This window comes from Manduca sexta, chromosome 27 (genome assembly GCF_014839805.1).
Source record: "Manduca sexta isolate Smith_Timp_Sample1 chromosome 27, JHU_Msex_v1.0, whole genome shotgun sequence".
NCBI lineage: Eukaryota > Metazoa > Arthropoda > Insecta > Lepidoptera > Sphingidae > Manduca > Manduca sexta.
In genome coordinates, this window is record NC_051141.1 from 2761169 (window position 1) to 2788930 (window position 27762).

The following is a 27762-nucleotide window of genomic DNA, read 5'->3' on the forward strand; positions in this document are numbered from 1 at the left end:
AACCTTATTAAGGGGCAAGATAGCAGGATTTGACTTACAGCTGATTGAGTATATTTGTGTTTTAACTAAGCATAGCTTTGCAAAATTTTTATTAGTAAGACTTTTTATATTTTAGCAAAATTTGAATAACTGAATATTGCAAAATCATTAATTTTTGAAAGTAGAATTCTACAAGTTGTAAATGAGCATAGTTGAATGAAATATAAGAAATATTTACAATCTTTTATTGAAAACAGCTGATCTTCAACAATGATGTTATTTTTAGTTGAAAACTTATGTAAGGTTTTCATGAATACAAACTAGTATGTAATTTAATGTTTCCTGAATTTGAGTTTGGTCAGAGAAAACATCAACTCATTTGTTCATAAACATTTAAAATATGTATACTACATTATGTATTTTTTTCATTAAGTAACAAAATGTTTTCATAAATAAATAAGTGACTAACTTATTGACAAAATGTTTGCAATTTATATAACACAATTTTTTTAACTAAATGAGATAACCCCATTCAATCCCTAAATTTTTAAAAATTGAAATTCTTTACATTATTTTATTTCACTGTTTAATATTAAGAATATTGCAATAAACAATAATTGACTTACAAAAACATGATAATAAAACAATTTTTAACATAGAATATACATAAACATGTACTTTGGTTCATTGAAAAGGTGTTTATAAACATTCATAACTGATAAAACACAATAACCACAATACAAACTAAATAAAACTCTTTTGGTAACAGAAAACACACAAAAACTAACAATTTATGCTGACCCAAACAATTCAAGAAAATTTCCCATCAGTTTCTGAATATAGATCACGTCCCTGGATCCATAATGAATCACTTATGCATTGAAACTCTGTGTATAAGTCATGGAAAACAACTTATTGCATGTTCCACTTCACTTTGGACAACTCACTCACATCTTGAGCGGTTTACATAAAATCAATAATTTTAGTAATTTGCTCAGTGGTGTGTAGAATTTCCCAAAGCAAAACCATTCATTTCTTATTCTGACATGACACTAACCCCCCCTCCCCACCTGAACCCCACATGACCTTTGACATTTACATGCAATATTAATCAAACTACATTTTCTAATGAATAACACAATTTTCTTACATTTCGATATAGATAATGGCCTTCGTATTATTAATTATGATTATATGACATCTTGTTCCTCATTGTTGTTGGATGGATGCAAAATAACACTACGAGTACTCACTACTTATCAAAAATATTTACGACACATCAACAAAAAACAATTTCCACTTAAGGCGAAGGATGTCCTTGGTTCACTTTTATCGTATTTTTAAGCCTCCAAGGGAATTCCTCTTCACTAATGTCCACAGTTATAGGCTAACTTCATGTCAATAAGGTAGGAGCAGTAACGGTATTGATTTTAGTTTACACAATACATGCAGCTCACAATGCACAGATCAGAGCTTACGGCTTTCAGCACCGGACACTCAAAAGACACCACGTAACTTCTTCAATCAAACACCACACTAATAATAACTTCAATATTGATTTACACTAACACATTAATGTCACCATCTCACTCTGCCACCATTTCCCCGTGTAGACACTTATTTTATAATGTACAGATACATTACACATAGGTATGAAACACGAAATCACTGACCTCAGATCTGCGTGATAGATATCGACTCGCACCGCGCACATACGGCGCATATAACTATGCGTTATGTTGTCAATTCACCACATTATTCACTGTATTTGATAAAAACCGTACGGAATTCTCCCATGTCGGAAAATGGCAACCGAATGGCTTGCGCTCGTTCCAATACTTACATTACGAATTGATGACAAAAGCTTCTATACGAAAACGCAGTTACCGTCTATATTGAAAAAATACATCGTTCTTTATATCTATCTTTTGAATTTATGGTGGTACGCCAGTGATTTCATTGTCACGGGTTACCCGGGTATGTGATTACGAACAAATTTTTCCACTCGCGAGCCGCGACTGAATATGGACACATTTCAATTCGTCAACAAATTGATTGTGTAGGTACCAACTTTCCTGCGAAACCACCGAGATTAGCAACACACGTTAAATGAAAATTATATTATGTAAATCACTACGTATTCCGAGGTCTTTTATTGTCCAGTCAAAGCACTTTTAAATTAAAGTATGTATCGAATTCACGAAACATCAGTTTCAACAAATAAAAGATATTTTTTTTATTTCTTGTTAATTCAGCCTCAACACACGCAATCAGACAGACAATTTTTTTTCTCGGTATCTGACTAGTAAGGTTCCCACGAACAAATATCGATAATGTATCGATACTTTATTTAGTGGAAATTAAACACCTAAATAATTTAATTGTTCTCCTTTTGTAATGCCTGCGTGGAGGTTAAAATTCTCATTATACGATGAATGTATTTCATATAGAAATAATATTGTAATAGAAGGATTGAGATGTTTAATACTACCAAGTTCTAATGACAATATTTGGCAAAAGATTGCAAATTCGTTTGTATTAACGGCAATATTTCAATAGTTCTATACAATTGTATCTCGCTGCAAGTTCCCGTTTTAATCGAGGACCAAATTAGTAAGATAACTTGGAGAAGTTGATTTACACAAGCGACTGTACTGACCGTATTGACATTATACCAAGCTGACTTATGAAAATTTATGAAGCAAGTAAGACTAACGGCGGCGGGTTGAATGTGTAAAGATCATTTAACGAGTTGTAGCGAGAACTTGCAGTTTATGCTACTTAGGAATATAGGTAATAGCTTACTAAATGAGTTAAAATTATATAACCTAATCTAACGATTAAAGACTATGCTGCTAAGTCATGAGTTGATAGTATTACATCCATGTTTACTTTTGCTGCCAAACAGCAGTATGCATTTACTACCATTTTTCTGTTTGTAGAACATAGTAGCCAGTGTAACTACTGAGTTTCATATCATTCAATAACACTTGAAATCTTAAGATTTCTCGTTTGAACTCGTGTGCGGTGTTTAAATATTTGTCTATAATTCAGTCGACTTATTTTTGTTCGCGTGAACAATATTTTGTCGGAAAATGTTATTCACGCGACATATTTTTTTATGGGTAGGTGGACGAGAATAATTGTATCTTTTTAGAACTAACTCAGGGAGAACCGGTCATTTGAAATGCAAAACATAGGTCCCATAGAGATAAGCAAAGCCATTAAATAAAACTTGGACCCTTTCCATAACAATTTTTTTTACTCAATTACAGAGTCAAAGAAAAAAATCTCATCTTTTCATTTTTTTCTTTTGTGAGTTGATACATATCAAATAGTCATAAACTCGTAGCAGCAAGTTAAATGTAATCCATTTTCGAAAGATCGGTATTCATTGAATATAGACAACTATAAAATTTTAAACAAGTCCATGACATGGTCATAACTCGTATTCATCCAAGAATTATTCGGTTAGTTTATTAGCGAATTGATCGCCGTTAATCCAAATGAGGCATTATGACGCAACGAATTGATAAGTTAAGTAGAATGCTGTACAGTGCTTTATAATTCAAATATTAAAGTTCTTGCTAAAGTTGGTATTGTTAGGCAATCGGATTATTTATAATTAGGTCATAAAGCATTATAATATTAGATACTGAAAATATTTTTTCCTTTTTATATAGATATTAGTATTAATAAAAAAATTACAAGCAATTCCTCATACACAGCATTTGTAAGAACTTGCACAAGTTAAGTTGTTGATCACTTACAAAAGAGTGTTGCTAAAAAAATTATGCCGCTAGTGTAAATGCATTTAAAAGTTGTTGTGCAAGAAACTGATGTGTGAACGTGCTAGTCACAATTTAGTTCACGATATTAAATAACGAATCTAATCGATAAAATAATATCACGTTCATTCCACAAACAAGCATTTATTAGATATTGTTACAATTATTGTTATTTGTACACTGACACTTTGCTATACCTAAAAGTTTCGAAAGACACTGTACCGATATCGATAGTTTAAAAAGTTACTTGAACTCTCTAAAAACTGGATAAAAAATATTTTTGTCTATGACCGTAAGAACTTTACGAGAAATTTTTAAGAAACCATAAAGAAACTTAAGTCTCTTTACAAGTGGTTGCTTCTTTGTAACACTAGATGGGGTTTAGAAATAAATTTATGTTTTCACCGGAAGAAAACAAATCCAAATTCCAAGTGTTCCCAATCCCAAGATTAGGAAAATTTATTTATAAAAATCCACTTTAGACCCAAAAAATGTAAAAAAAATGGAAGCTTTGTTGTAATTTTTTGACTATATTTAATCAGAACCCTTACACTTAAACATGGTAAAGTAAAACCTGAACTAATGAATAAAATTCCTAAGTGATTTTCGTATTATGGACGCGTCGGTATCGCCAAAGGCTGACGCGGATAACAATATTTACGGATTATATTTAAAGATTGAGAATACCACATTTCCAGCTCCCTTAACAGATAGAAAAACTGTTATAAAGTATACAAAGTTACTTGATTATCAAAATAATAGAAAAGGTACGTACTTCAATAGTCTGCGTAAAGAAACTCGGCGTGGAGGTTTTGGAGCTTCCTCTTTCGGCTTTGGTAGAAGTGATTTTGGAAATCTGAATATAATTACTACTGGTATCCTCGCTTGAGGTAGCTTTATCGGTGTCGGTGATGTGGTTTGTGAAGGTGGTGGCAGTGGTAGTGTCAGCGTCGCTTTGCTAGATCGCGTTACTCTGGTAGTCTGTGTAGCTAACGCTGTCCATTTGTTTTTATTTCTGGCTTTTGGTTTATTCATATTGATATTTTCAATTATAATTCACCAAGGATTACATCGTGAACAAGTTCAGTGAGAAAACCGCCTAAAATGTGTTATACAATTCACGAAATCGTTTGCACTCGCGCACGAAAATGATATTTAAACGCACTTTTTACAACATCGCAGATTGATAGCTATTGACATGTAGTTTGGCTATCCACATGCATAGGCACCAGACATGCCTATACTATAAACGCATTTACGTCCATGGTACACTCAAATGAGTTACTTTTACTTTAAAAAGACCATTATTCATTCTAATTAATTATTATGTGAATTGTATTTATTGTAAAAGTATTTATGACATTGAATAATTATTGCATGGGTGCCCCAATGATTTGTTCAAGATAAACATCTGGTACAAGATATCAAAATAGGAAGTGCATTGGGCAAGAATCAATACTTCTGATTTGGATGACCACCCCACTCACACCCTTGTGTATATAAAACCTGTGTATGTGTACATCTCACAAACTGTTAAGATTCACAGATCAAATTTTGGTACAGAAATGCTAAGGTATACATTTCAAGTTCATATATTTCAAACATAATAAACAAGATAATGTTGTATGGATTTTGAACACTTTGTATGGAATGGCATTTCAGCCCCATTATTTCACAGGTTCATATTTACTCAAACATAAATCATTTATATATTAATGTGAAACAATAGTTATGGGGATAAATTACTAATTTAGCTACATCTTACTGTCTACTTTGTCAAGATGTTGTTTACAAACAAACATATTTATTGACTTCAGACAAATGTTTTGACTGGGTTTGTTTATCAATTATAAATTTTGATTATATTTCAATAAGAATGGCATTGGTCCTGCAAGTCTTGAAAGTTGATGTTGTTGTAAGTATTATTGAACTCTCAGTAATCAGTAAAAATATTTGACTAGATTTTAGTAAGCATTCTTAAGTACATTGGTAGATGTCTATAAGTACATAAAAATGGATTAATTAAGTAATCAATATTGATAATATTTTTTGTAGTGTAAATAAGCACATTCTTTATTTTACTATTAAATTAAATGGATATTCAAAATTGTTAAATATTTTATGCTTTCTCAATTATCATTTTTTCCCCAGTTTCTGATTTAAATTATTCTTTTTGCATTGGATTTGGATACTAAATGGTCTCATTTTAATTTCTCTGCTATAAGGCCTTCAACTTGAAAGATGTGAGGGAGAAGTCGTTAAAATCATATAGGATTTTGATGAATGTTTCTGTTGGGTTTAGTAAATCCTCAACATGCTACAGAATTAAGAGTATTGTTATTTGAACAATTGCAAAGGTACAGATGTAAACTTTAAAAACCAAATTTGTATTTTGATAATTTTTTTGTTACTGGGTTCAGTTGGGTTTATTTATTACTTAGTAAAAGGCAAAAATTAAAAACTGAATATAATAAAACTGACTGAAAACCACTACAAAGCAAAAACTGTTTTATCTTCATAAAATCATGAGTTATAATAAACAAAACCAATATCTTCAATATATTGCTTTTATATACATATAAATAGTATTGTTGGCCGAGACAACCTGACATTTTAGCTTGGACCGTTGCACACCACTAATACTGAATATGAAGCAACAATATGGTGCTACAAAAAGTATGTATCCATAAATTAGAAATATCATCATACAGCCTCATTTACTTTAAAACGCGACAATTCAGGGAAAACTATGGCACATTTTTTAAGTTGGAAATAATGATTATTTCATTGTTTAAATTGAATCAAAAAGAGGGTTTTGGAATATTAATATTCAAATCAAAATGAATGTCAAAGAAAATAGAATTGCATAAGTATGTTCGAATTTTAAACATTATTTTTTTGTCATGGTTTGCGAAGTGGATTTTATATCATGTAATTTTTTTTTAAATTCATAATGTTGACTTATGGCGACTAAATTTCAAAATGTATTTAGAGTCTGGAATGCATGCATAAGTGGAGTGAAATCTGAAAAACTTCACGCGGGCGAAACCGTGGTCAAAAGCTAGCTTATTAAGAAATTGTTTTGTTCAATCAGTTGTGAGATTGTATATCGAATTATATGTTTACAGAGTCATGGGCAGACAAGAGCAACCATCAGCCTCGGTCGCGACGCGTCACACCACTAGATGACGATGACACCAACATAACCAGATCTCTGAACATTGATCTCATACCGTCCAAAACTAATGTGTGCAGAAGAAAAATTGTGACCATCGCTGAAGACGATGAGAACGATTTGCATCCAAAATTTTGTGAGTATATTGGACAACAATTACATAAAATTTAAAATATTGTGTCTTTAGCAATCTTGCTGTGATCTCTATGAATGTTTAAGGTGGTGGAAATTCAACTTTGTTTTTTGGTAAATAGTGATAGTATATGTTACTGAATAATGGATTGTATACCCATGATATTTTGATTGATAGATGTTTTAATCCAGAACTTACAGTAATGGTTTACTACTTTCTCAGCTGAGTATTTGTCGGCCCTGTTGTAGGCATTGCCCCTGAGATTGACTGATTTGTTGATTGGTTCTAAATACTGCTTGGATATGGGCCATTATAACATATATTTACTAGTTGCAGGATGTAGGCCAATAAAATATAACAGTCAAATTGTTTTGCATATTGAAAGTTTTAGTATGTATGGTAAAATTAGGTATAAATAGCAGAGGTAAATGTTATTTAACATTCTAGGATGAATGTTAAATAACATTTACCTCTTAAAACTCTTTGTTCATGAGAACATTGTTCACAAAATTTCATGTTTCTAGAAGCATCTTATCCCTCTAGCGCCATGACTTTCAAGTCATGCAATTTACAAGTTATATAAAGATTATAAGTTTTGTTTTGTCCCATATGATATGAAATGTCTGCTTAACACAGCTAAAGATTTGAGGAAACCTGGAACAATCAAAACAAATAGATCAATTGCAGCAGATCTTAAAGAGGAGAAACATTGTTCAGTGAGAAGTACTTCTAGATTATCAACAACTAAGTGTAAGTGGTATATTTATTAAAATACATTTAATTTCTTATCATATTAAGTGTTTCAGCTGTTTGTTTATATTTAATTTTTAACTAAACTCCACAAGAAGTTTCTTCAAATTATCTTGAACTTTTTATGTTAGTTCAGTGATGATTTTTTACCCTGTGGTCTGATTTTAATGATTATTTTTGTCCCCTCGACCACTATATAGTTATCATATTATTTACTAAACATTATTTTGGCTTGATTGGCGATTTTCTAATAGTTGTTGTTAAAAACACTTGTAAATTGTTTTATATATATAAATATCTTACAATTGAAAATGATTTTGCCAAAGCGGAAAGGACAAATAATATTACAATTTATGTTGATATTTCACTAATTGAACTCAACTCGATAACAAAATTATCTGATATCAACATTGACATTTAACTGCATATGTAATATAAGCTTTACATTCAAACAAAATAAATTGGATTGAATAGTAAGATTATGAATTTTTTGTCGTAACACTTGACAATATGACATATATTTTCAGATTCCAAGGACATCAAGACTAGTGCCAAAAATAGTGGATTAAGTAAAAAAGAAATCAATGTATCAAAATTTAGTCAAAAAGGACCGCCGTCAAATGTAAATAAAGTATCAGAACAAGCAAAAATTACTAATATTAAAGACAAAGGTGAGCCCTAATATTATGTTATTACTAATTGTGACGTTTAGTGTTCTTTATTTTTATCTACGGGGTAATTTTGACATTATGTTAATAAATGACATTACATACTCGTAAGAGCGTCGCCCGCCGATAGCCCAGGTGGGGCAAGATGATATGGACAATGAGAAAAGTGTTAATTGTAGGTAAAGTCTAGAGGACTTCTCCTCTCCCGTTTTAACAATAACATAGAGCAGGGCATAATTGAGCGTACGATATATTAGGAATGGTATTGGTGAATTAATTCGAGTTTTGACATACAGGAATGATCGATCAAGCAACTCAAGTCAAAGACTTAGGACTTTCGTTGCTTTAAATTATGCAACTGTTTTTTGATCTCTAAGAGGGGAAGGGCGCACCTGGCCTCCCCAATAAAGTGACATTTGTAAAATTAACATTAATTTTCATTTATATTTATTTTGTTTGATACTTCAGAAGTGTCAAAATGTCTTCATACACATAGTAAAGTGTAAAGTTTAAGAAGATGTAAACTCAGTAACTGTTGTTCTAATCCAGAAAATTCTTTCGCTAATCGAAAGCTACTTTTTCCCTAAATGCTATGGTAAAATTTGCTTTTACAGATGCAGGGCTACCAGCAGAAACTGTATTTGATATAACAGAGAGTATTCTATGGTTAAATTTGTATCATTTTCTCTTTCAGATACATCCCGAAGCGTAAGATACTCGAATCCATCATCTAAGGTTAATGTAAGTAAACATTTAGTACAAAGTGAAAAGTCTAAAGAAAGACCAGTGTCAAAGAGCAAAGTTTTGGAGAACTTTAGAAGTAATATGAGGCATAAGAGTAATATTGAAATTACCGAAATGACTGGACTGACATCTCCATCACACAAATCCAAAAAGACCATATTAAAAGAGATTAAAAATAAATCTAAACCGGTAACAATAATACATGTACCACTAGAGGATAAATACCATAAGACTAACAAGGATAATGTTCAACAAATGTCTAGGAACAGTTTAGTGCATGAAAAAATAGATAATGATACAATTGACCGTGGCACTGCAATGGATGATATTATGAGTTATAAAAATGTTAAAGTTGGCACTGAACCTCAACCGGCGAAAATCGATCAAATAACAGATATGGACACATTTGACTATGGTGTGTCTTGCAAATGCTCGCAGAGTGCAAAAGTTCAGACAGACATAACTGGGACGTTTGACAGTCTAGAAATTCCAAATGTGAGTTTAACTAAAGATAAAACTGATAATAGACGTAAGACTGATAGTTTGTATACCAAATCAATGCCTAATCTTCAGTCACCAGAGGGCAAATCTAACAGAAAAGAAAAAAGCAGCAGTGATATAAACTTTTGTAAAAGCACTTCGTACATTATCAGCCATTCGACCCTTACTTATACAACGGAGCAGAAGATTAACTTCCATGTAGTTGAGGGCGAGGAGGAAACGCGCCACAAGTCGCCCAGCCCGCTGTCATACCCCGTGAACGTGTTGTCCGTATACAAAAACGAAATAAAAAAGAAAAGTAATATAGATAAAATAATTAACATAGAGCGTGAATCTAACGATCAAAATAAAACTAGCGATGTAAACAACGTGAGGCGTCTCGACGATACATATTCGCCCAATTGTTCGTACGCGTTTGACGGCAATAAATTAATGAAACCCTCTGACATAATTAGCACAATAAGCGTTAACAATGGCCTGATGCAGAGCGAGTACATCTGCGAACAGTTCCAGCAGGAACTAAACTTTATAGATTCGTTTTTTGAATCGCTCCAGTATTTGGAAAGTTGTTCATTGTCGAACAAGTGTTTTGCAAACAGCAAAGTGGAGAATTTGATTAGGAATCCGGTGCTTTTGGAATCGGAATACGACATAAAGGACTCCGCCGAGTACAGTACGCTTTTGTCCAAGTTTGATAACAGTGCAAACGTTGACAATGCTGAAACAATGGCATCGAAAAATCTTTGTCTGGTGAGTGTTATTCCGCATAGTGTAAATATTTTGCAAACTCGTTTGTGTCACTGAAATTGTGTCACCCATAAAGAATTCTATCGTCCACTAATGATGCTAGTTTTGTTTAATTGCCTACGCGGTACCGTCGTGCCACGCAAGGAACTGTCGTAATTATTTTAATTTTTCTGCTTTCAGCTTAATTTACTCATTCACGATGAGCAAAGGCGAGCGCAAAGTTTGTTACTTGTGTTAAAAATGCGAGAAAATGCTTTAAAGCATTTCACGAAATCTCAAGTGCTTTGGTTGGAGAACAGAAAGAAGCTTGATAATACAGATATATCGAATTTGAGGAAGAAACAGCGCGGTGCGTTGGTGAAATTACAACATGAACGCGGGGAAATGCAGCGAATGCGGAAGGCATTGATAGCGTTGTCAGAAAAGCGAAAAACTGCTCTCATGAAGACTAAGAAAAGCATAGAATTGAAGTTGAAGGATAATGTTGATGTCGAACAAATACTGTTAGGGAAAAAAAAGTTGAAGCGAAGTCCCACCGGCGAGCGACACGTTGGCGCGCCGCTCAAATGTTTCGAGCTGTCAAGCAGCGGATGTGAGGACAGTACCACCCCCCGACCCCACTCGGAGCCAATGCCGCGCGCAGCCCACGCATGCGCGTTGCATGCCACCCTGCCGACACCACCCAACCCGTCCGCCCCATCCGAGCCACCCGCCACCCGCAGCGCCGAGAAGTGTATACAGACTAATGATTGTAGCTCGGCCACCGCTATTGGCGGACGGCTGCCGGACGCCGCCGCGGAAAACTTCGTCGTTGTTGATGGCGGCTATTTGAATATACTGTTTCAAAATCTGTCGCTCCCGCAAATCTTCAGCGGCGGCAAACACTACGAGGTCAATGAAGAGGCTTTAAAAAATATTGTCAATTCGGCGAACACACATCACAGTCAATTGAACAAAACAGATGTTGTGGAGAAGCTTATGGAACAGATTAAAAACAGGAGTTTGGATAAGTCCAGCGCGCCGTCCACCGCCCGCAGCCTCGTCGACGAGTACGATTATTACTATAAGGAGTTGTCTGAGGAGGAGAAGTCAATAGTGTCACCCAAAGTGAGGCACGCGAGCACCACGATTGATTCTGATTATGAGATAAAAGAGCCAGTGGTGCAGGCGTCTGAGTGCAGCGTAGATCAGTTGGAGAATAGTCAGCAGAGTGCGTCGACGATGACCAGCGACAGCAGCGACGAGGTGGTGAGCTTGAGCGTGCCGGTGGAGGTGCACGAGGCGCCGCAGGAGGGCTCGCCGGAGGAGCTCGACGGCGGCTCCGGCGAGTCGGGACCACTGCCCGTGCCGGCCGGCGCTGCCGCCACGCCTGACCCCTTCACTACAGATGTATCTACGTGGCCACATCTAAAAACAACTACATCCGACACCGGTATGCGCTTTTGAAATAGCTGTTATTATCTTTTATAGGTAAAAGCATTAGCAAATTATAATAAACAGAAAAGTTGATCATTTGAAAATAGTTATGATTTTAATAGTAGTGACAATTTTTATGATTATCTCAGGTTTTGAGCTTATGGTATGGATTATTTTTGTAATATTTAGCAACATCAAAATATAATGTGAACGAATTCTTCGTTTAATTCATATTTAAATTTGAATATTTCTTTGGCCCTTTGGTTCAATACAGCTGTCATTTTATAAAGTTAGAACTGAAAGTCACGGATATGCCAAAGCATAATAAGCTTCAATTAAATCTCGATTACTATACTTCTTTATGGATTAGTGCGTCATTGTTCTGATCATTCAATTGTGTTCAAGTCTAAAACAAATACTGTATAATCGCAGAGAGCAGCGTGAGTAGCCCGTCGCTGTGTCCGAGCGTGTCTTCCATCACGTCGCCAGTCAACTACGAGGCCGAGGAACTGAGGAGACAACAGCTCGCCATAGAGAGAGAGGTAAGGGCATGCCACGAAAAAATCATTGTCTAGCGTCATTTTCATGAAAGCCCGAAAGACAAATTTGAGAAGGGGATCTATCCGCAACCTTTTCCAGTATGCGTTGGGTCCATGCTAATTGATAATACAAATAACTTATCTTAAAAGACCGTGAAAATTTACCACTGTTGTCCACCGTATTATCAAACGTACTTCGTGTATGTATTAAAATTCAAAAATTGTATAACATCAGCAATTATTATGGAACGTGGAAAATTTATTTTTCGCCTGTAGAGTGAACGACACTAACATCATTATAAAAACATGAGTAAATGTTAATAATCCTTAATTATGTTTAATTATATAGCGCAGGTAACATCGATCCGTTAATTGTTTCCAAGTTATTTATTATGCCTTTACAGAAATGGAACAGAGCAAAGACAATTGGAGCACATGCATAATGAATGCTCCGAGTTTCATCAAACCTTTTGTAAATTGCACGTTATGAAATGTCATTTTATTTCAGACTTACACTTTCACGTCTTTATCCCAGAAGGGGTAAGCACAGGCGCAACAGGTGCATCCGTTTTTTGCTGTGTTTATTCCGTCTCATGATGTGATAGGTGTGGGACCCATTACCATATCGGTCGCCAATTCCAAACTCCGGGCTGACAGAGTAGAAAAACCCAAAATCACAGCCTGCCTGGAGAGCGAATCCGAGACCTTGGCACTAACAGTTGTACTTTAACACAAATACGCCATAATTACAGAATGTTTCAAAAACAATATTTTACAAGCATGTTTTATGTTGCATCAAAACCAGCCTTGATATATTTTCACTTTAAATCCAATTAAATAGGCACTTCCTTTTAGTCCAAGCTGATTAATTACACGTCTGTTACAGATCAAAGCTCTAGAACAGCAGCAATGCCGTTTGCTAGTCGTACGGGAGATACCGGACAAGCCGCCACCCCCTTATACTCCACCAGCCGACTCGAGAGTGCCGAGACCTCCTCGAATGTTCCTCGCAGGAGACAGCACCGACGAGAAGATACAAAGGCATATAATAGACCCTGCAGCGGACATATTTGATACCACCGACGCGTTCGACATGTTTGTGAAAGACTTCTGCCAGGAGTCGTTGGAGCGCCAGAGGTTAGACCAGAGCGACAGGCCGTGGGATGCCTGTAACCTTCTGCCGGAGAAGCCGATAGTCACTATGGAGAAACTGGCGAAGACCACGTCCGCGGAACTGGTTGAGGTTTTGACTGGTGTGACGCCGACTGTGGTTTCAGGTGAGACGGTGTTTTTTTTTATACTATGGCGAGGATTAAAATTTAAAAGCTTATCCAGGGACGATTTGTTATTATTTAGGGTCTACGCGAAATTTTCAGCGGTATTTACTAAGAGTATGGCAACTCTCTGACTTTCAAAGTTGTATCTCTTGTATTAGAAATGCACTTTATTGTGACATGAATGATGTCCAATTCGTTGTCCGTTCTTAGACAAGTGTTTGGTATTGTTCCAAGATCAACAGTCTCTCTTAACTACCAAGACTCAAGACTTAAGTCTAAGGGAGTATTAATAAATCAATCTCAACTTTGAGTTGAATCTCAATTACACATTGAATGTATTGACTTATTTAATAATCAAAGCTTATTTTGTCACGTTTTTTCTCAACTGTTTTGGCCACGTTTAGTAAACAAAACTGAGCTGTCAAAATCCTTCACTTGCTGTGACTTAAAATATTGTTTGATATGTTGGTGATATCTGTTTAATACTAACGATCTTAGTGGCATTTAAATTGAAAATGTCTCATCTGATATCGCACTTCACAGAGTTACTTAGTAACAGATGCATATAGTAAAACGGGCCACAATGACTTAATCGATTGTTAATCATTTCCAGGGGTAGGTGCTCGTCGTTCCGACCACATCGATGACATTTTGTTCGCGGAGTGGCGACGCTGCGAGCCCGAGTGGACCTCGCTGCACACCGACGAAGCTATAGTCAAGAGCCAAATATTCGAGTGCATATTCCAGAAAATTCTCAGCGAAACGGTAGACGAGTACAAGAAGATAGTACTGCCTTGTGCAGAAACAAAACCAGCGTAGTGAATCAAATCATGGAACGTAATAGTCATATTTTAATACTAAGCGGTAATTTCTATGACAAATTTCGTGGATTCCCCGTGGTATAATAAGGAATGAATTTAGTCTAAAGGTTCCACACGATTCAATATTTATTAATAATAATGGCATGGTTTACGTATTGCGTATAGCTGATAATCTTTGTGGAATTTAATTTGTCATAGAGAATACAGACCCTTGTAATTATGTCGTAGATTGGAATATAATTGTAATTAGTTGGAAAATTGTAAAATGCATGTGGACGTATTAAATTATTTATTTCACAATATTAATGATAGAGATATCACATAATGTAGCTTTTACATTGGACAAGTGACTACTTAAGCTATAAATACTTTTAAATACAATGTAGATCTGGAAGATTTTTTGTTTCATTTTATAATCAAAATAAACTTTTCAAAGATGAGAATGTATAAATTTTATGTCGTCGGTTCCACAGCTTAATACAGCTGCCACTAGGTCAATGAGACAATCAGCAGTATGTAAAAAGATAAAATTATTAATAAAGTAAAAAGTGCACCGGTCACTTATAAATCTTTTGAGTAGGGATTTCATTTTGAATCATCAAGCATTGGATTGACTGAGAAACTTGCTTTCAAAATAACTTAAATTCCCTTTACCAGCGGTTTAAATAATTTCTTTACTTTCTACATTCAATATAAATAATAAAAAGACAAAACACTGATTTAAAAATAGCGTACAAAGTACATACACATACATATTTTAAAATGTTTCGGAAAAAATTCCCATATTTTATATTAAAAAACAGTATAAATAACATTTTTTTGTAAAGTAGATACCATTTTAATATTCCGTAGAATACAAGGTGCTACAAAAACGTGGTATAAATACAAAAAATTAAACTTAATGTAAATCGTAATCACGCAATTCCCGTGATACTGCGTCAGCCACAAATGCTTAATAATACTTCATCGAATTGCTCCCACTGGGATCTCCCGATAAACGTAAATACAAGGTACAAGACTAGTGAAAGCCTACTTTATAATAAATTACATCAAGCTATATCAAACAACTAACACATCTTATTCTAGGAAGCCGTTACTGAATACTGGGTTCGCCAGCAAATGAGATAGGAAAATAAGGAAGTACTTATTTACCAAATTGTAACTTTTATATTTGATAAAATACAAATTGCATATATTTCTGACGCTCAATTATTAACAGGAAAGGATAGGGGAAGGAAGTGTAGCTGTTCTTTCTAACCTACTTGCGATGCACGTGCCGGCTCCACCAACTATTTGTACTAGATTATTGCCCATCTTCACCAATCCGTTAGGACCAATGACACTAGACTTTTGCGTTAGTTGTTTTGATGGTAACCCATTGTTAGCCGTACCAAAAAGTTTGGCGAAAACAGGCAGAGTTCAATAACAAGATGACAAACGGCTGCAACAACATGTAGGATCACTATCCTATATATAAATTGTGATTTACCACTGTAAATCACAATTTATATTGTAAAACCTAATAACATGCAATGTTTATAATACGCGTTGTTTAGCCGTTTTCTTCATCTTTAATCTAGTACAGAGCTATTCTCGTAGTAACTCCAAATGTAATGTCAAAATGTGCACTTCACAAAGTCACTTACACTGGCACTTTAATTGTCCACAAAGTATATAGTGGAATGTTCAGTCTGCTTTCAGAATTGATTCCAGTGGGTTTGGCCCTTTTCTTCTTGGGTTTGACGGCGCCTTTGTTACTTCCGCTGAAAAATACATATATTTTTATAACTCAGTATTTGTGTATAAAGCCGTAACTATTGCATGATTGACAATTTCGTTAGGTTCTGGGCACAAATGTTTGTTGTATAACTCGGAAAATAATAATTATTTTTTAAGCCTAATATCACTAGGCCTATTAGACGTATATGCCTAACAAAGGAATTAAATTCAGGAATTATTTTTACGTCCTAAACACGTTAGACCGTTCGACATTTAACTTTATAAATTACTTTAACTTGACTGGACGAGTTCCAAAGCGTTAATATTTAATTGATATAAGTCTAGGCGAGGCGCGCACGTCATGGTATTTTTTTAAACGAATTCATTGTCTCGATGGTCTAGTTGCTGTGTTTGGACACTTGGTGGGAAATATTAGGTTCGATATCAAAGTCGGGGAAAAAAATATTTTTGTTAAGAATAATACACGTAATATTGCTTAGATATGCAATGTGTGCCCCACATTAGAGTAGTAGTGTACTCAATTATGTGTTATTATGTCGACCAAAAATAAATTACCATGGAAAATAAAAGGTTATGCTGAAATAACCATACCTTTAGATCATCCTACAAAAATTATTATGGTTAAAAAAGTTAAAAATATATTTATACGTGAAGAGCTGCAACCGAAACCGGTCAACTCTCAAGTTTCACACAATTATATTCGTGACTCAGTTATCTCACGATCATCTAAACTTATCTATACTATTTGTTTTTTGTTTTAACGCGGTAATAAAATCCTTTTATTCTTTAACAAACACAATACCCTTGATTTTTACACAGTACTTTATCCTGGAACGGATATTCTTAACTTGTTTGTCCCATAAGGTATATGACTATTACTAATTAGAATCTCGGACATGTATTCGAAAATAAATAAGTAATCGAACCATTGACTAAAAATTTTAAACCGCCACTAAACTACAGTTATAGATGTAACACAGTAACTGATAACAAAACGTGAATGTTTCTTAGAATCTGACTCACTTGTTTGTCCTTGTGAGGCCTGAGTCACTTCCAGGCAGGCCATCCACTCAGTAATACTGATTTTGGTGTCGTGGTTGACGTCACAGTACCTCGGCAGCTTCCTGCCGCACCTCCTCAGGGACTCCACGTTGTTTATCAGCTGATGGAACGCCTTCCACTCCCTCCGTTCCAAAGCTTTGTCCTTATCTTTGTCGAGCATCACGTACGTCCACGTGGCGGCTTGTTCTTCTTGCGACGCTCCCCATTTAACCATGTCTCTGGAATATTAAATACGAGTTTAAAAATAAACGAGTTGTGGTGTCAAGAGGTTACCTTAGATAACATTGTAAGAATACAACATAGTTACCAAAGAAATACTTAACAAAACAAGTTTACAGATCATTTGTTTCGTACGTTTGTAAAATCCATGTATTTTTGAACAACCTGTATTTGGACATATCATTGGAACGAATTGTATGACAAATGTTAGACTAATATCGCCACACGACATATTTTCGAGCTGAGCAATGCGCACACAATAAAACTTCGCAGTGCAGTCTTAAAATAGCAACGGTTAAATAACTAAAAAGTGCGATTGTTACCGAATTACAATAGAATGAGTAATACATACCCCGGGCCAGTGCCGTTGCCTGATGATGTCATCTTCGACACGAAGAAGCTTCTCAAATCGTGCAAAAAGGCACTCTTCATCGGCTCCGGGCAACCTGGAATAATTTTGTATAAACGTATTTATTATTATTATGTTCATAAAAAAATATATAGTGTTGTTGAAACATTGTGTTGTTCGTTTTAAGGCGATACCTCAAGGTCCATTTTCATACATTTTGTTTCGGCTTTAATCTGGGTAACTAAACAAGTATTGGCAAGTAAAGAATTTAAATTCACGTCTAGTTAGTGATTAGTTCTCGCAGTTGAAAGAAAAATGTAAAAATAATTAATAATCATGGATATTTCGGCCTTTAAAATTTAATATGACGAAATTTCGAGAACTAATCACTAACTAGACGTGAATTTAAATTCTTTACTTGCCAATACTTGTTTAGTTACCCAGATTAAAGCCGAAACAAAATGTATGAAAATGGACCTTGAGGTATCGCCTTAATACAATAATTTTAAGAACCCATTGGTCAGATTGTGAAAATTTCACTAATTGATAGTTGCATTGCGTCCAAGTTATGTTATGATATTAATATGATAAAGTTAAAAAATCTAATTGACGAACAAAATTTATAACTGATGACTATTGTGACATTGTTTTTCTAAATAATCATAAATATAGCGTTATATTATTCATAAAAAGGAGGTCAGTTTCTCTACTTAATCAGTTTTTACCTCTCATGGGACTAGCATGTTGCGGCGCGGCGTCGCAGTCTGGGCGGCGATCCTTGACAGATGAGCCCGGGATCGGCTTGCCCGTGTCTTGGTGCACGCACCAGCAGTATCCCGTGGATCTATAGCACTGCGCCCGTGCATACCTCCCGTCCCCGGTGCACTCCGGGACGTACAACGCGGGACCGCCTGCTTTCTGGTGTGCAAATATTGGGATGCAATGTGAGGCGTAACATAAGAATTAAAAATCGCTGCGCTAAATAATCAAAAATCGCACGGCAAGAAGCGTTATGCTTGTGTTTTGCAATAACATATTATGTAACAATAATCATACTAAAAATATTACAGTAATTTAAAAAAAATATCATAACAATACTTATTAAACAAAAACAAAAATATTGCAATATTTTATGTATCACTACAACTAGCATTCATTACGGAGCGGAGACGCACTTTCAAAATTTGAACTATTCTTATAAAATGGATTTATTCCTGCACATCTCAGCACCGTCAATCACAAATAACAATTTTCAGATAAACATCCAGCGCGTTGTATATAAATTTTCTTATAATGATTTTAACTTAACAAAAATTAGATCAACGAATAATTACATGTCTACAAATCCAAAATTGAGGAAGTAGGGGACAAAACAAAAAGACTGACCAAACACTTCCTTAGGAACATTGTAGCTTAGGGCTTTCAACACGTTGTACGTCATCTGATGTTTAAGATTTGTCGATACCTGCTCGTCAAGCACGGCCTGACGGTCCGTCAGACAGTCGTTGGCTTCGTCTTCCCGGCGTGAGTCGGAATCTGAACCGTCAGACGCGAATGAGTTCCGCATTATCCCCTGTACTAGTACTGCAAACATATTATATTAAGGAATATTGTATCTGTACACCGTATGTTGTTTTTTTTAGCAATCAACTTGCTTTGTGGACTTATAAATACCAATCCTGCTGTTATCGGGTATGAATTTCTAATATTAAGTGGGTTTAGGCCTTAATCAATCACGCTAGCCTACTGTGGGTAGGCAGACTTAACATACCTGTGACATTTTTAAAGGAATTCTTAGGTATGTGGTTTTCACACAGTTAAAGCGTGCAATAATTGATAAAGAACTGAAGGACTTCAGACTTAAACTAATTGTAAAGGATATTCGTGTCCAGTCTTGGATCATTTTGTTATTTTTTTTATTTTATAGCTGACCTATTTTTTTGGGAATCTGAAATTGATTTCCATTCTGATTAGGTACGAAAGCTTCTTAATTCACTAATCTTTCTTGATGTTACATCGTAAAGCAATCAATATTTTTTTAGTTATAGATGACCACAATTTATTTTATGACGCGGTTTACGCCCGACCCATCATCTAAATGGATTTCCCAAGAGCACTCCAATATTCACGGTTAATTACCCAAATCTGTTGGAAACCCACTCGTTTTTTTTATTCAAACAGCGATAGGTAAGTACAGTGTTCATGATACTCGATTTGTGGGTTTTTGTTCGCGCGAATACCTCGCATTTTCAATCTCTATGAATTCTATAACAATTATGAAATATTTTGACATATTTAGGTACGATATGTGATTATTTAAAACACTAATGGCGCCGCATGCTAGACAGAACTCATAAACGAATTTCGATCACCTTAATTTCCTTAAACTTCGGCAATGTATCCAATTCTTTCTAAGGGACAGAACGCAGGCGGTAATGGTCACTCACCATTAGAAAATTAGTCTGAATATTTTCTAGGTTCGAATAAAAATGGACCTTGACATGCAAAATGTAAGTAAAGCGAATACGATAAATTCTTAACATAAACTTGAAACGAATTACAAGTGAAGCATCCTTCATTACTGAGATCCGTTGTTACATTATAAATGGAATTACCGGACACATTGATAAGAAATGGCATGACTACGAAAAACTTATTAACAAAAATAAGATATTAATAATATTACGATAAGCAGAGCCTGCGTCCTTGGCATTGACGACCATACGTAACGGTGACCACTTACCATCACCATCATATTGCATGTAACGAGGTAATAAACCTATTGGTGGTAGGTTTCTCATATGTGAGAGTCGGCCTGGGTAGGTACCACCGTAATGTCTATTTCTGCCGCCAAGCAGAAGTGTATAGTCGCTGTTGTGTTCCGGTTTGAATAACATTATAGCTAGTGTAGCTACTGGACATAATAGGACTTATCTTGTCTCAGGATGGCGAGCGCAGTGCAACGCTAAATAATACTTTGAAATTCAAGGTGCTGGATGGTGTTTGTATTGTTTATGGGTGGTCGTATCACTAACCATCAGGCGAACGGCATGCTCGTCTCTTCAATGCAAACAAAAATAAAAAATTAGCCGAATAACTAACCTAACCTAACCTAACGATGTCGCTAGAAGTTTTTCAAAAAAGAAGAATTTCTGAATCATAAATCAAGTTCAAGTTCCATTCTGAGATATACAAACAGTATAATAAAGTAAGATGACGTGTTTGAGTCTAAACTCAACCGGCAGCTTAGGTCATTGCGATCATTTCAAATATTTTAAGTCATCATTTTATGTGTGTGTAATTTTGGTCTATCATCAGTAAGTTTAGACGTGCAATCATTTTTATTCCTGGTGTTATTTCCTCTAAGTTCCTTTACAAGTTATTGGGTTAGCAAGTTTTAAATAATCCATGTATTATATCAAATAATATGATAGTTGAAGTGACATAGTAGGTACTGATTAAAAGTTTATTACTAACATGCAAAATAAGATTAGAATTTAAATAAAATCCATTTCGCATGGTAATACAGGAAATAAAAACCAGAGTAGGCTGTTAAATTAAAGATATTTTTAAATAGGATATTTAAAAAACTAGAACGCACCATGAATAATTATAAAATGAATAAAATATCTGCTTTTATTCATATGCATTTTTCAAAACAAAATAACAATTATATTTGTCGTACTGAGTCGTACTTAGGCACGGAACAGTAGAGACGTCACTAACTCTGACGATGATTAGCCAGTTCTTATAATTTTATTATTTCTAGTACCGAAGCCTAATTTTAGCTCTGTTCGTAAAAACAAAGAATTAATTTAATTATAAAAATGATTATTAAAATAAACTGTAGTTATGACTGTAGCAGTAAGAGATTGTTGTTTCACATTGTTTAAGTTTGTTCACCAGACACCGTACATGAGACTCGATGTATTTAGATTTTAGAGTTAGTTTAGCAGGGCGAGAGGAAAAAAAGGCTCTGTTTTTAACAAATATTTAGTCGTAAGATGCTTAGCTGATTAAAAAGAGACCCTTATCGCGTCCGCGCGACTACACCCTGGTTAAAGTGAAATAGATATCTACTGCGCTATACAATGTGTTGCAGAAACAGTGTATCAAAACATCGTAACACAAATTCCATCTCATTCTGCAACACCCTGCATTCTTGTGTACTCAATATTGACACTAGGCTAAAATGAGTAAGTAAAGCCTTTTTCTACTATCAAACTGTCGTGCGAATGGCACTATTGTGCTTAGGTTTGAAAGTCTAATCAGCGTAATCACTGGGCATTATTAGACCAAACATCTTATGTCTCTCAAGGTGATGAGTGCATTGGAGTGCTATGTAGTACTTTGTAATATAAAGTTTTGTATGGCGTTGCTACTGTTTATGGGGAAACGTATAGCTTACCATCAAGCGAGTGGCATGCTTGTATATCCATTCAACTGCAATAAAAAGAAGAGGGACAGTACCTGCACTGGTGTCCGGCGGCGGTTCCTCCTCATAGTCAGGCTCGGCTTCCGGACCGCTGTCCTCGTCTGCATTCAATGACATGAAGAAGCGGAGAGAGACTATATATTATTATTATGTTTGCACACACATTTGCAAACAACTGTTTGGTATGCGTTAGATATTTTTAGTAATCTTTATGAAGTTTCTGTCATTGCCGAATTTTCTTTTTCTTCTCTTAAGGATAGTTATATTTGACCATCAGCGAACTTATTAGAAATTTTAAATGTAAGTAGAGTTATACAAAGCAGAGTACCTAATCAATTCAAACGACAATATTTTCTGGAATAGTCGTCACATCCTGTGCGCAATAAAACTGACGTATGTACTAAAATTTCGTATGTGATACATATAAAATTTATGAAATTTTGTCATGAGGACATAATATTGTTACATAACGAAATTGCAATAACTAAACTATGCATAATAAAATTACACAAAGCATTTTCTACAATATCCGGAATGTCATGAAATTAAATGTATCAGCGAAGTAATGCGATATGCTACGACTTTCAATGTGTGTCTAATTTTTTGTAGACTATAATATTATTAAAGGTGATCCAACTCCCGAATGGAAATGTTTAAATTTAATAATCTGCATAATGTTTAAATTTATACGTGATGTTTAATATAAGACTTGAATATTTTCTATTAAAAGACTGCAAAACGAGAATTTATTTGAATGATTTAAGTTATTTTCGATTCTAAGGCATACATATCTTTAACACCATGCTAATAAAAAGCATACCTATTTAATAATATTAAAATATTTCGTACGTACGAGTATATTACGAAGCAGGTTAAATTCTTTGGTCCCAAATCATATTGTAATCATGATAGTATATGTAATGGATTGTCTTTTGTAAACATACATAGTGTTTATGAACAATTTACATTTAACCTCGTGTGTAGACTGGCTGAGAATTTATCAATTTTATTATAAGATAAATATTTAGTTCATAAAAAAATCAATCAAACTCCACTTCCATCGTTTTTGAGAGTGTATGGCTTATGATCTGAGCTTATGATCGAAAATCTATGTATAGGTTATTTTCCATGCACAGAAAGCAAAGGAATTTAAATTGTACAGCCATGGTAGCATCAATTTAAATATTTTTATTTTTAATGAAAACAAATCACATAAATTTTGTTTTTAGGTTTAAACCTACTTTACAATTTCTTGCTTTTTGGACTGTAGGACTTAGGAACCGATATCTTTAAAACTTATTTACAATCCCATAGCTTTTATAAAAAAAACAGTTGCAGGTAAAAGCAAAAAAAACAGACATTATTTCTTAAATATACTTAATCAGGACGATATAAATCGTTGTTTAATAATGTACAAATTTGACATCGTCTGAAAGTTCTGTTGAAACTTGAAAGTAAGGTGTTTCGATAATGTTAAATATCAAGTCTGACACGACATTACGCGTTTACTATAAGCTCTTAAGGCCTTTATAGTGTACCGGATTAGGTTGTAAATAGTGATCCGAAGGCAGATAGACACTTGCATTTAGGTCGATCATTGTACATGTTAACTTTTATGTAAGATCATGCCGTTATCTCCGAGGAAGTAGGCAGAGGTGCTAAGTTCACCTAAAATTTAAGCCTTCTTGCCTATCAAGCTGGACTCTACTATTACATAGGTCATTTTAATACTTATCCTTTATTCTATTTTAATCTATAAAAATAGCTTACAAGTATTTTTCTAAATGTAAAAACTTTTATTTGCCCTTTCTGGGAATCGAAATCAGAATGCTAAAGCTGCCGTTAAACTTACGACGCGATAAAACAATAAAATACATCAAATTAAGCAAACAGTTTAAGAAGTAGATACGCAGACCGGCTTTAAACTTTACTGTCGTTAAGTCGTATTGATAAAGTTGCAAGCCTAAGAAGCTATGCACACAATGTGTTTTAACGAGTTTTAGACGCGCGTGTTGATACGCGTCCTCCACGCGTACTTGAGTGCGGAAGTCCTCAAGTCTCGGTACACAGTTCTCGACTGTTGAGAGTTTACAACGCGTTTTACGACTAGTTTCTTTATTGACAGTTATTACTGTTCAAAAACAGTAAGTTAGCCAATAGACAAACTTGTGTCTGAACTACTAAAAACTGAATTAAAGATAACAGATCGACAGGAAACGAATTATTCAACAATGGACCATAACACTGTGGCATAAAGCTCGTTGTATAGCACACTTTGTTCGGAGATTTAAATTTCGAAGCATGCTTGTCTGAATTATCTCACTGTTGGCCACTTGTGGATTTTACTTTAACTTAGTGTTGAAAATTATAGAATATTTTACTTTAATTGTTCCTTTTATTTTTATAGAAAAAATTTGCTGTTAGTTGTGTCGTCGATAGGTTAAAAATATCACGTGCAAAGCCCTTAATGGCGGTGATTAGTTAAATCTTGCGCTAGCGCATGTGGTCCGGCTGTGCTCTTTAGGTCGGGCAAAAAGCGTAGAAGATGCCGACATAAGACTCAGGAGCTCTGAGGTACTACACCTGGATTGATTATTAAATGTATTCTAGGAAAGAAGCTACCTACATTAATAAAGAATTATGTAAGAGCTATGTTTTTTAAAAATTAAACAAATTGAACTAGATATTTAAAGGAATAAACTGTTTTTATCAAATTGAACCAAAACAACAAAAACATTTAAACCTGGCCCTATCGTTTATCTACTAACTACTACATAGTACATTATACAATTGTAAGTAGGAAAGTATGCACAAGTTCAGAAGATACAAGTTTATCTTATTTTGAACGCATTCCATTAATCCGTAAGTAGATTTTACAATAATTTATTGTAAACAATTTTTATTACAATAAACGCAAATACTATTTATTCTTATTACCATTGTTTACTGTAACAGAAAAACTGAGAGTTATTAATAGTAAATAACGTCTGATAAGAGTTAGGTAATTGAAACCGACGGTAAATCTCGAGACAACCGAGGAATAATTGCAATTTGAGATGACGCATATTGTAAAGACAACAGATCGACAGGAAACGATATATTCAACAATGGACCTTAACACTGTGGCGTAAAGTTCGTTGTATAGCACAATTTGTTCATAGATTTAAATTTCGAAGCATGGTACGTTTGTCTGAATAGCGCATAGCTTAGATCTCTTAAGGCGATGCCTCAAGGTCCATTTTCATACATTTTGTTTCGGCTTTAATCTGGGTAACTAAACAAGCATTGGCAAGTAAAGAATTTAAATTCACGTCTAGTTAGTGATTAGTTCTCGCAGTTCAAAGAAAAATGTAAAAATAATTAATAATCATGGATATTTCTGCCTTTAAAATTTCGTCATATTAAATTTTAAAGGCCGAAATATCCATGATTATTAATTATTTTTACGTTTTTCTTTCAACTGCGAGAACTAATCACTAACTAGACGTGAATTTAAATTCTTTACTTGCCAATACTTGTTTAGTTACCCAGATTAAAGCCGAAACAAAATGTATGAAAATGGACCTTGAGCTACCACCTTAACTTCCCTTTCCAGTCCTCCATATTTACTGCTGGCGAGAGAAACAAGTTTTGAACAATAACTATAATGTTTTTACACTAAAATATCTGTTTTCTATTTCTTTATGTATCTTCTATATCTTTAGATACCTATGTCTAGCATTTAAATAGCATCTTAGTGTGATGGATATTGATTTATATAATGTGGAAACAATAATAAATCATCCGGACGCCATTGTATACTCTATCCATGTTAATACTAAGTTCTATTTCACTTGTCTTTAAACTTTACTATATCGAACAAAGCTAAAACAAGCGCACTTCAGGAGTCACGAAATAGCTCATTAATGAGTACAGAGAAATTTGTTTTGTCCTTTCTCAGCGTACTGCTTTACTTGACCGATCAATGATAGGACGTAAAGACAAGAGGCTGTTCCTAGCTGAAACTCTGGTGGTTAACATCGGTGATATTAGAATGTAGTCTATGAGCGGCGATGACTACTTACCATCAGATGGCTTGTTTGTCCCCTCTACTATATTAAGACGTCGCGGGACACAAGGCAGACGTGAAACATCGAAATTTTGTTAAGATAATTGCACATAAAATACTTACGGCGTAATAAAAAGTAAAAAAGTAATATTATAAGAGATTTTTTTATCCTCGTTAAAAAAAACCGTCACGCCAGCAGCCGGTCTCACCCGCTAGATGTTTCACATCAAATTATCATGTAAAGGTACTCACAGTCCGGTGCGGGCGGCTCCGGATTGGCAAGGAGGCAGGCAGTCCACTCCGCCCTGGCGATCTCGCCGTCGCCATCACCGTCGCAGCCGCGCGCCCACGCTCGTGCGCAACGCTTCGGCTTCACCACCTTACATAAAACATTTATATAAAACTGAGCACAGTGTAAACATCGAAGGCGTTTATTAGAGGGATATGTTACGAAGATAAAAATATCGAATAGTGAAAACTGTCAAAAGAAAAGTCGACAGAATTTATCTTTATGCTTTAGAGTACGAGTTTGCAATCATAACCTTATGTCTATGCAACCATATTGTAAGAACCACCCGCTAGTAATAAGTACTGGTGAACTCCCGCTGTACAAATCGTGCAAGGTATCGACCCCTAAGAAGACAATGTGGACATGGGTCTACCAACTCAGACTAATCATAAATTTCGTCATAGATAAAGAGCAAATCGGCAGAATAGTATTTGACGACCATCGCTTTTACGGGGAATCAGTATGAAGAAGGGTAAGCCTATTAAACAAAAGAAACAAGAAATTACAAAACTGATACAATACATTTGGTTAATATAAAATACGAATATATCAATGATACGAAACGTGATCGCCTTTACCATTTTTTATAATGCAAACTTTCCTTAATGAATAATGGTTCCTAAGCGTCATATTACAATCAGGTGATTTACGCGCCGACACGTGTGGTTTTTAATGTAACAGATACTTGGACAAGCTTCCTTGTTATAGGAATATTAATAATTAGATACATTACGCATTGAGTATAATGCAGTGCTTTGTTACTGTTTAGGTATGGCCGTGGCAGTTACCATCAGGCGGCTTCGTCACGTGATGCAGTAAAAACATGCTACATTAATATAGATTCGTTGCGTGAATGTGCAGAAAGTGTAACGATATTTGAGATTATAATTCGATATTTTATGTATACAGTTTTGATAGTCGACCAAGAAAGACTTCAGGGCAGTGGCGAGCTGTCCATATAAACGATTTCTGCCGGATTCCCTTTCATAATTTATGTCAAATTTTATTATCATTAAACGATTTCCAGACCGCATTTATGCATATTCTTAGTACCTATAAGTTGTGTCGGGTTCCGTTTCGGG

At 34.8% G+C, this 27762-nt stretch overlaps 3 protein-coding genes across 11 annotated transcripts in view; 1 reads left to right on the forward strand and 2 right to left on the reverse strand.

Moving 5' to 3' along the window:
* The window catches only part of LOC115455301 (ubiquitin carboxyl-terminal hydrolase 35-like), an 18516-nt gene extending 13643 nt beyond the window's left edge, over positions 1-4873 (reverse strand). Inside the window, exon 1 of one of the 5 annotated variants that reach the window (XM_037443791.1) lies at positions 4543-4873. In XM_037443791.1, coding sequence (XP_037299688.1) covers positions 4543-4802 — 260 coding nt within the window. In that variant the 5' untranslated portion in view covers positions 4803-4873. Of the gene's footprint in view, positions 1-1129; positions 2277-4542 lie in introns of those variants that run through there. The other 4 variants (XM_037443793.1, XM_037443792.1, XM_037443795.1 and 1 more) reach the window with 4 other exon arrangements.
* LOC115452928 lies at positions 4120-14932 on the forward strand. 2 transcript variants are annotated; one of them, XM_037443789.1, is made up of 9 exons: positions 4120-4534; positions 6896-7078; positions 7712-7825; positions 8353-8496; positions 9188-10488; positions 10666-11917; positions 12334-12443; positions 13327-13717; positions 14331-14932. In XM_037443789.1, exons 1-9 carry the CDS (start codon positions 4381-4383, stop codon positions 14534-14536), a joined length of 3855 nt encoding a protein of 1284 aa, XP_037299686.1. In that variant the 5' UTR covers positions 4120-4380; the 3' UTR covers positions 14537-14932. The 2 variants fall into 2 exon arrangements, with proteins under 2 accessions (XP_037299686.1, XP_037299687.1); XM_037443790.1 differs by lacking the exon at positions 4120-4534 and adding an exon at positions 5880-6443.
* Positions 14813-27762, reverse strand: part of LOC115452930 (SPARC-related modular calcium-binding protein 1) — a 33027-nt gene continuing 20077 nt past the window's right edge. For 2 of the 4 annotated variants that reach the window (XM_037443796.1, XM_037443799.1), the window contains 7 exons: positions 26644-26770; positions 22379-22477; positions 19374-19492; positions 18634-18826; positions 17912-18005; positions 17302-17558; positions 14813-16301 (listed from right to left, as the gene is read on the reverse strand). In XM_037443796.1, coding sequence (XP_037299693.1) covers positions 16225-16301; positions 17302-17558; positions 17912-18005; positions 18634-18826; positions 19374-19492; positions 22379-22477; positions 26644-26770 — 966 coding nt within the window. In that variant the 3' untranslated portion in view covers positions 14813-16224. The remainder of the gene's footprint in view (positions 16302-17301; positions 17559-17911; positions 18006-18633; positions 18827-19373; positions 19493-22378; positions 22478-26643; positions 26771-27762) is intronic. The other 2 variants (XM_037443797.1, XM_037443798.1) reach the window with 2 other exon arrangements.

Excerpts from the sequence above, each read along its gene's own strand:
- LOC115452928 (XM_037443789.1), top strand. The coding sequence starts at position 4,381 with ATGGACGCGTCGGTATCGCCAAAGGCTGACGCGGATAACAATATTTAC. Across the intron at positions 10,489-10,665 it reads CATCGAAAAATCTTTGTCTG|CTTAATTTACTCATTCACGA; the intron begins GTGAGTGTTATT and ends TTCTGCTTTCAG. Across the intron at positions 11,918-12,333 it reads AACAACTACATCCGACACCG|AGAGCAGCGTGAGTAGCCCG; the intron begins GTATGCGCTTTT and ends GTATAATCGCAG.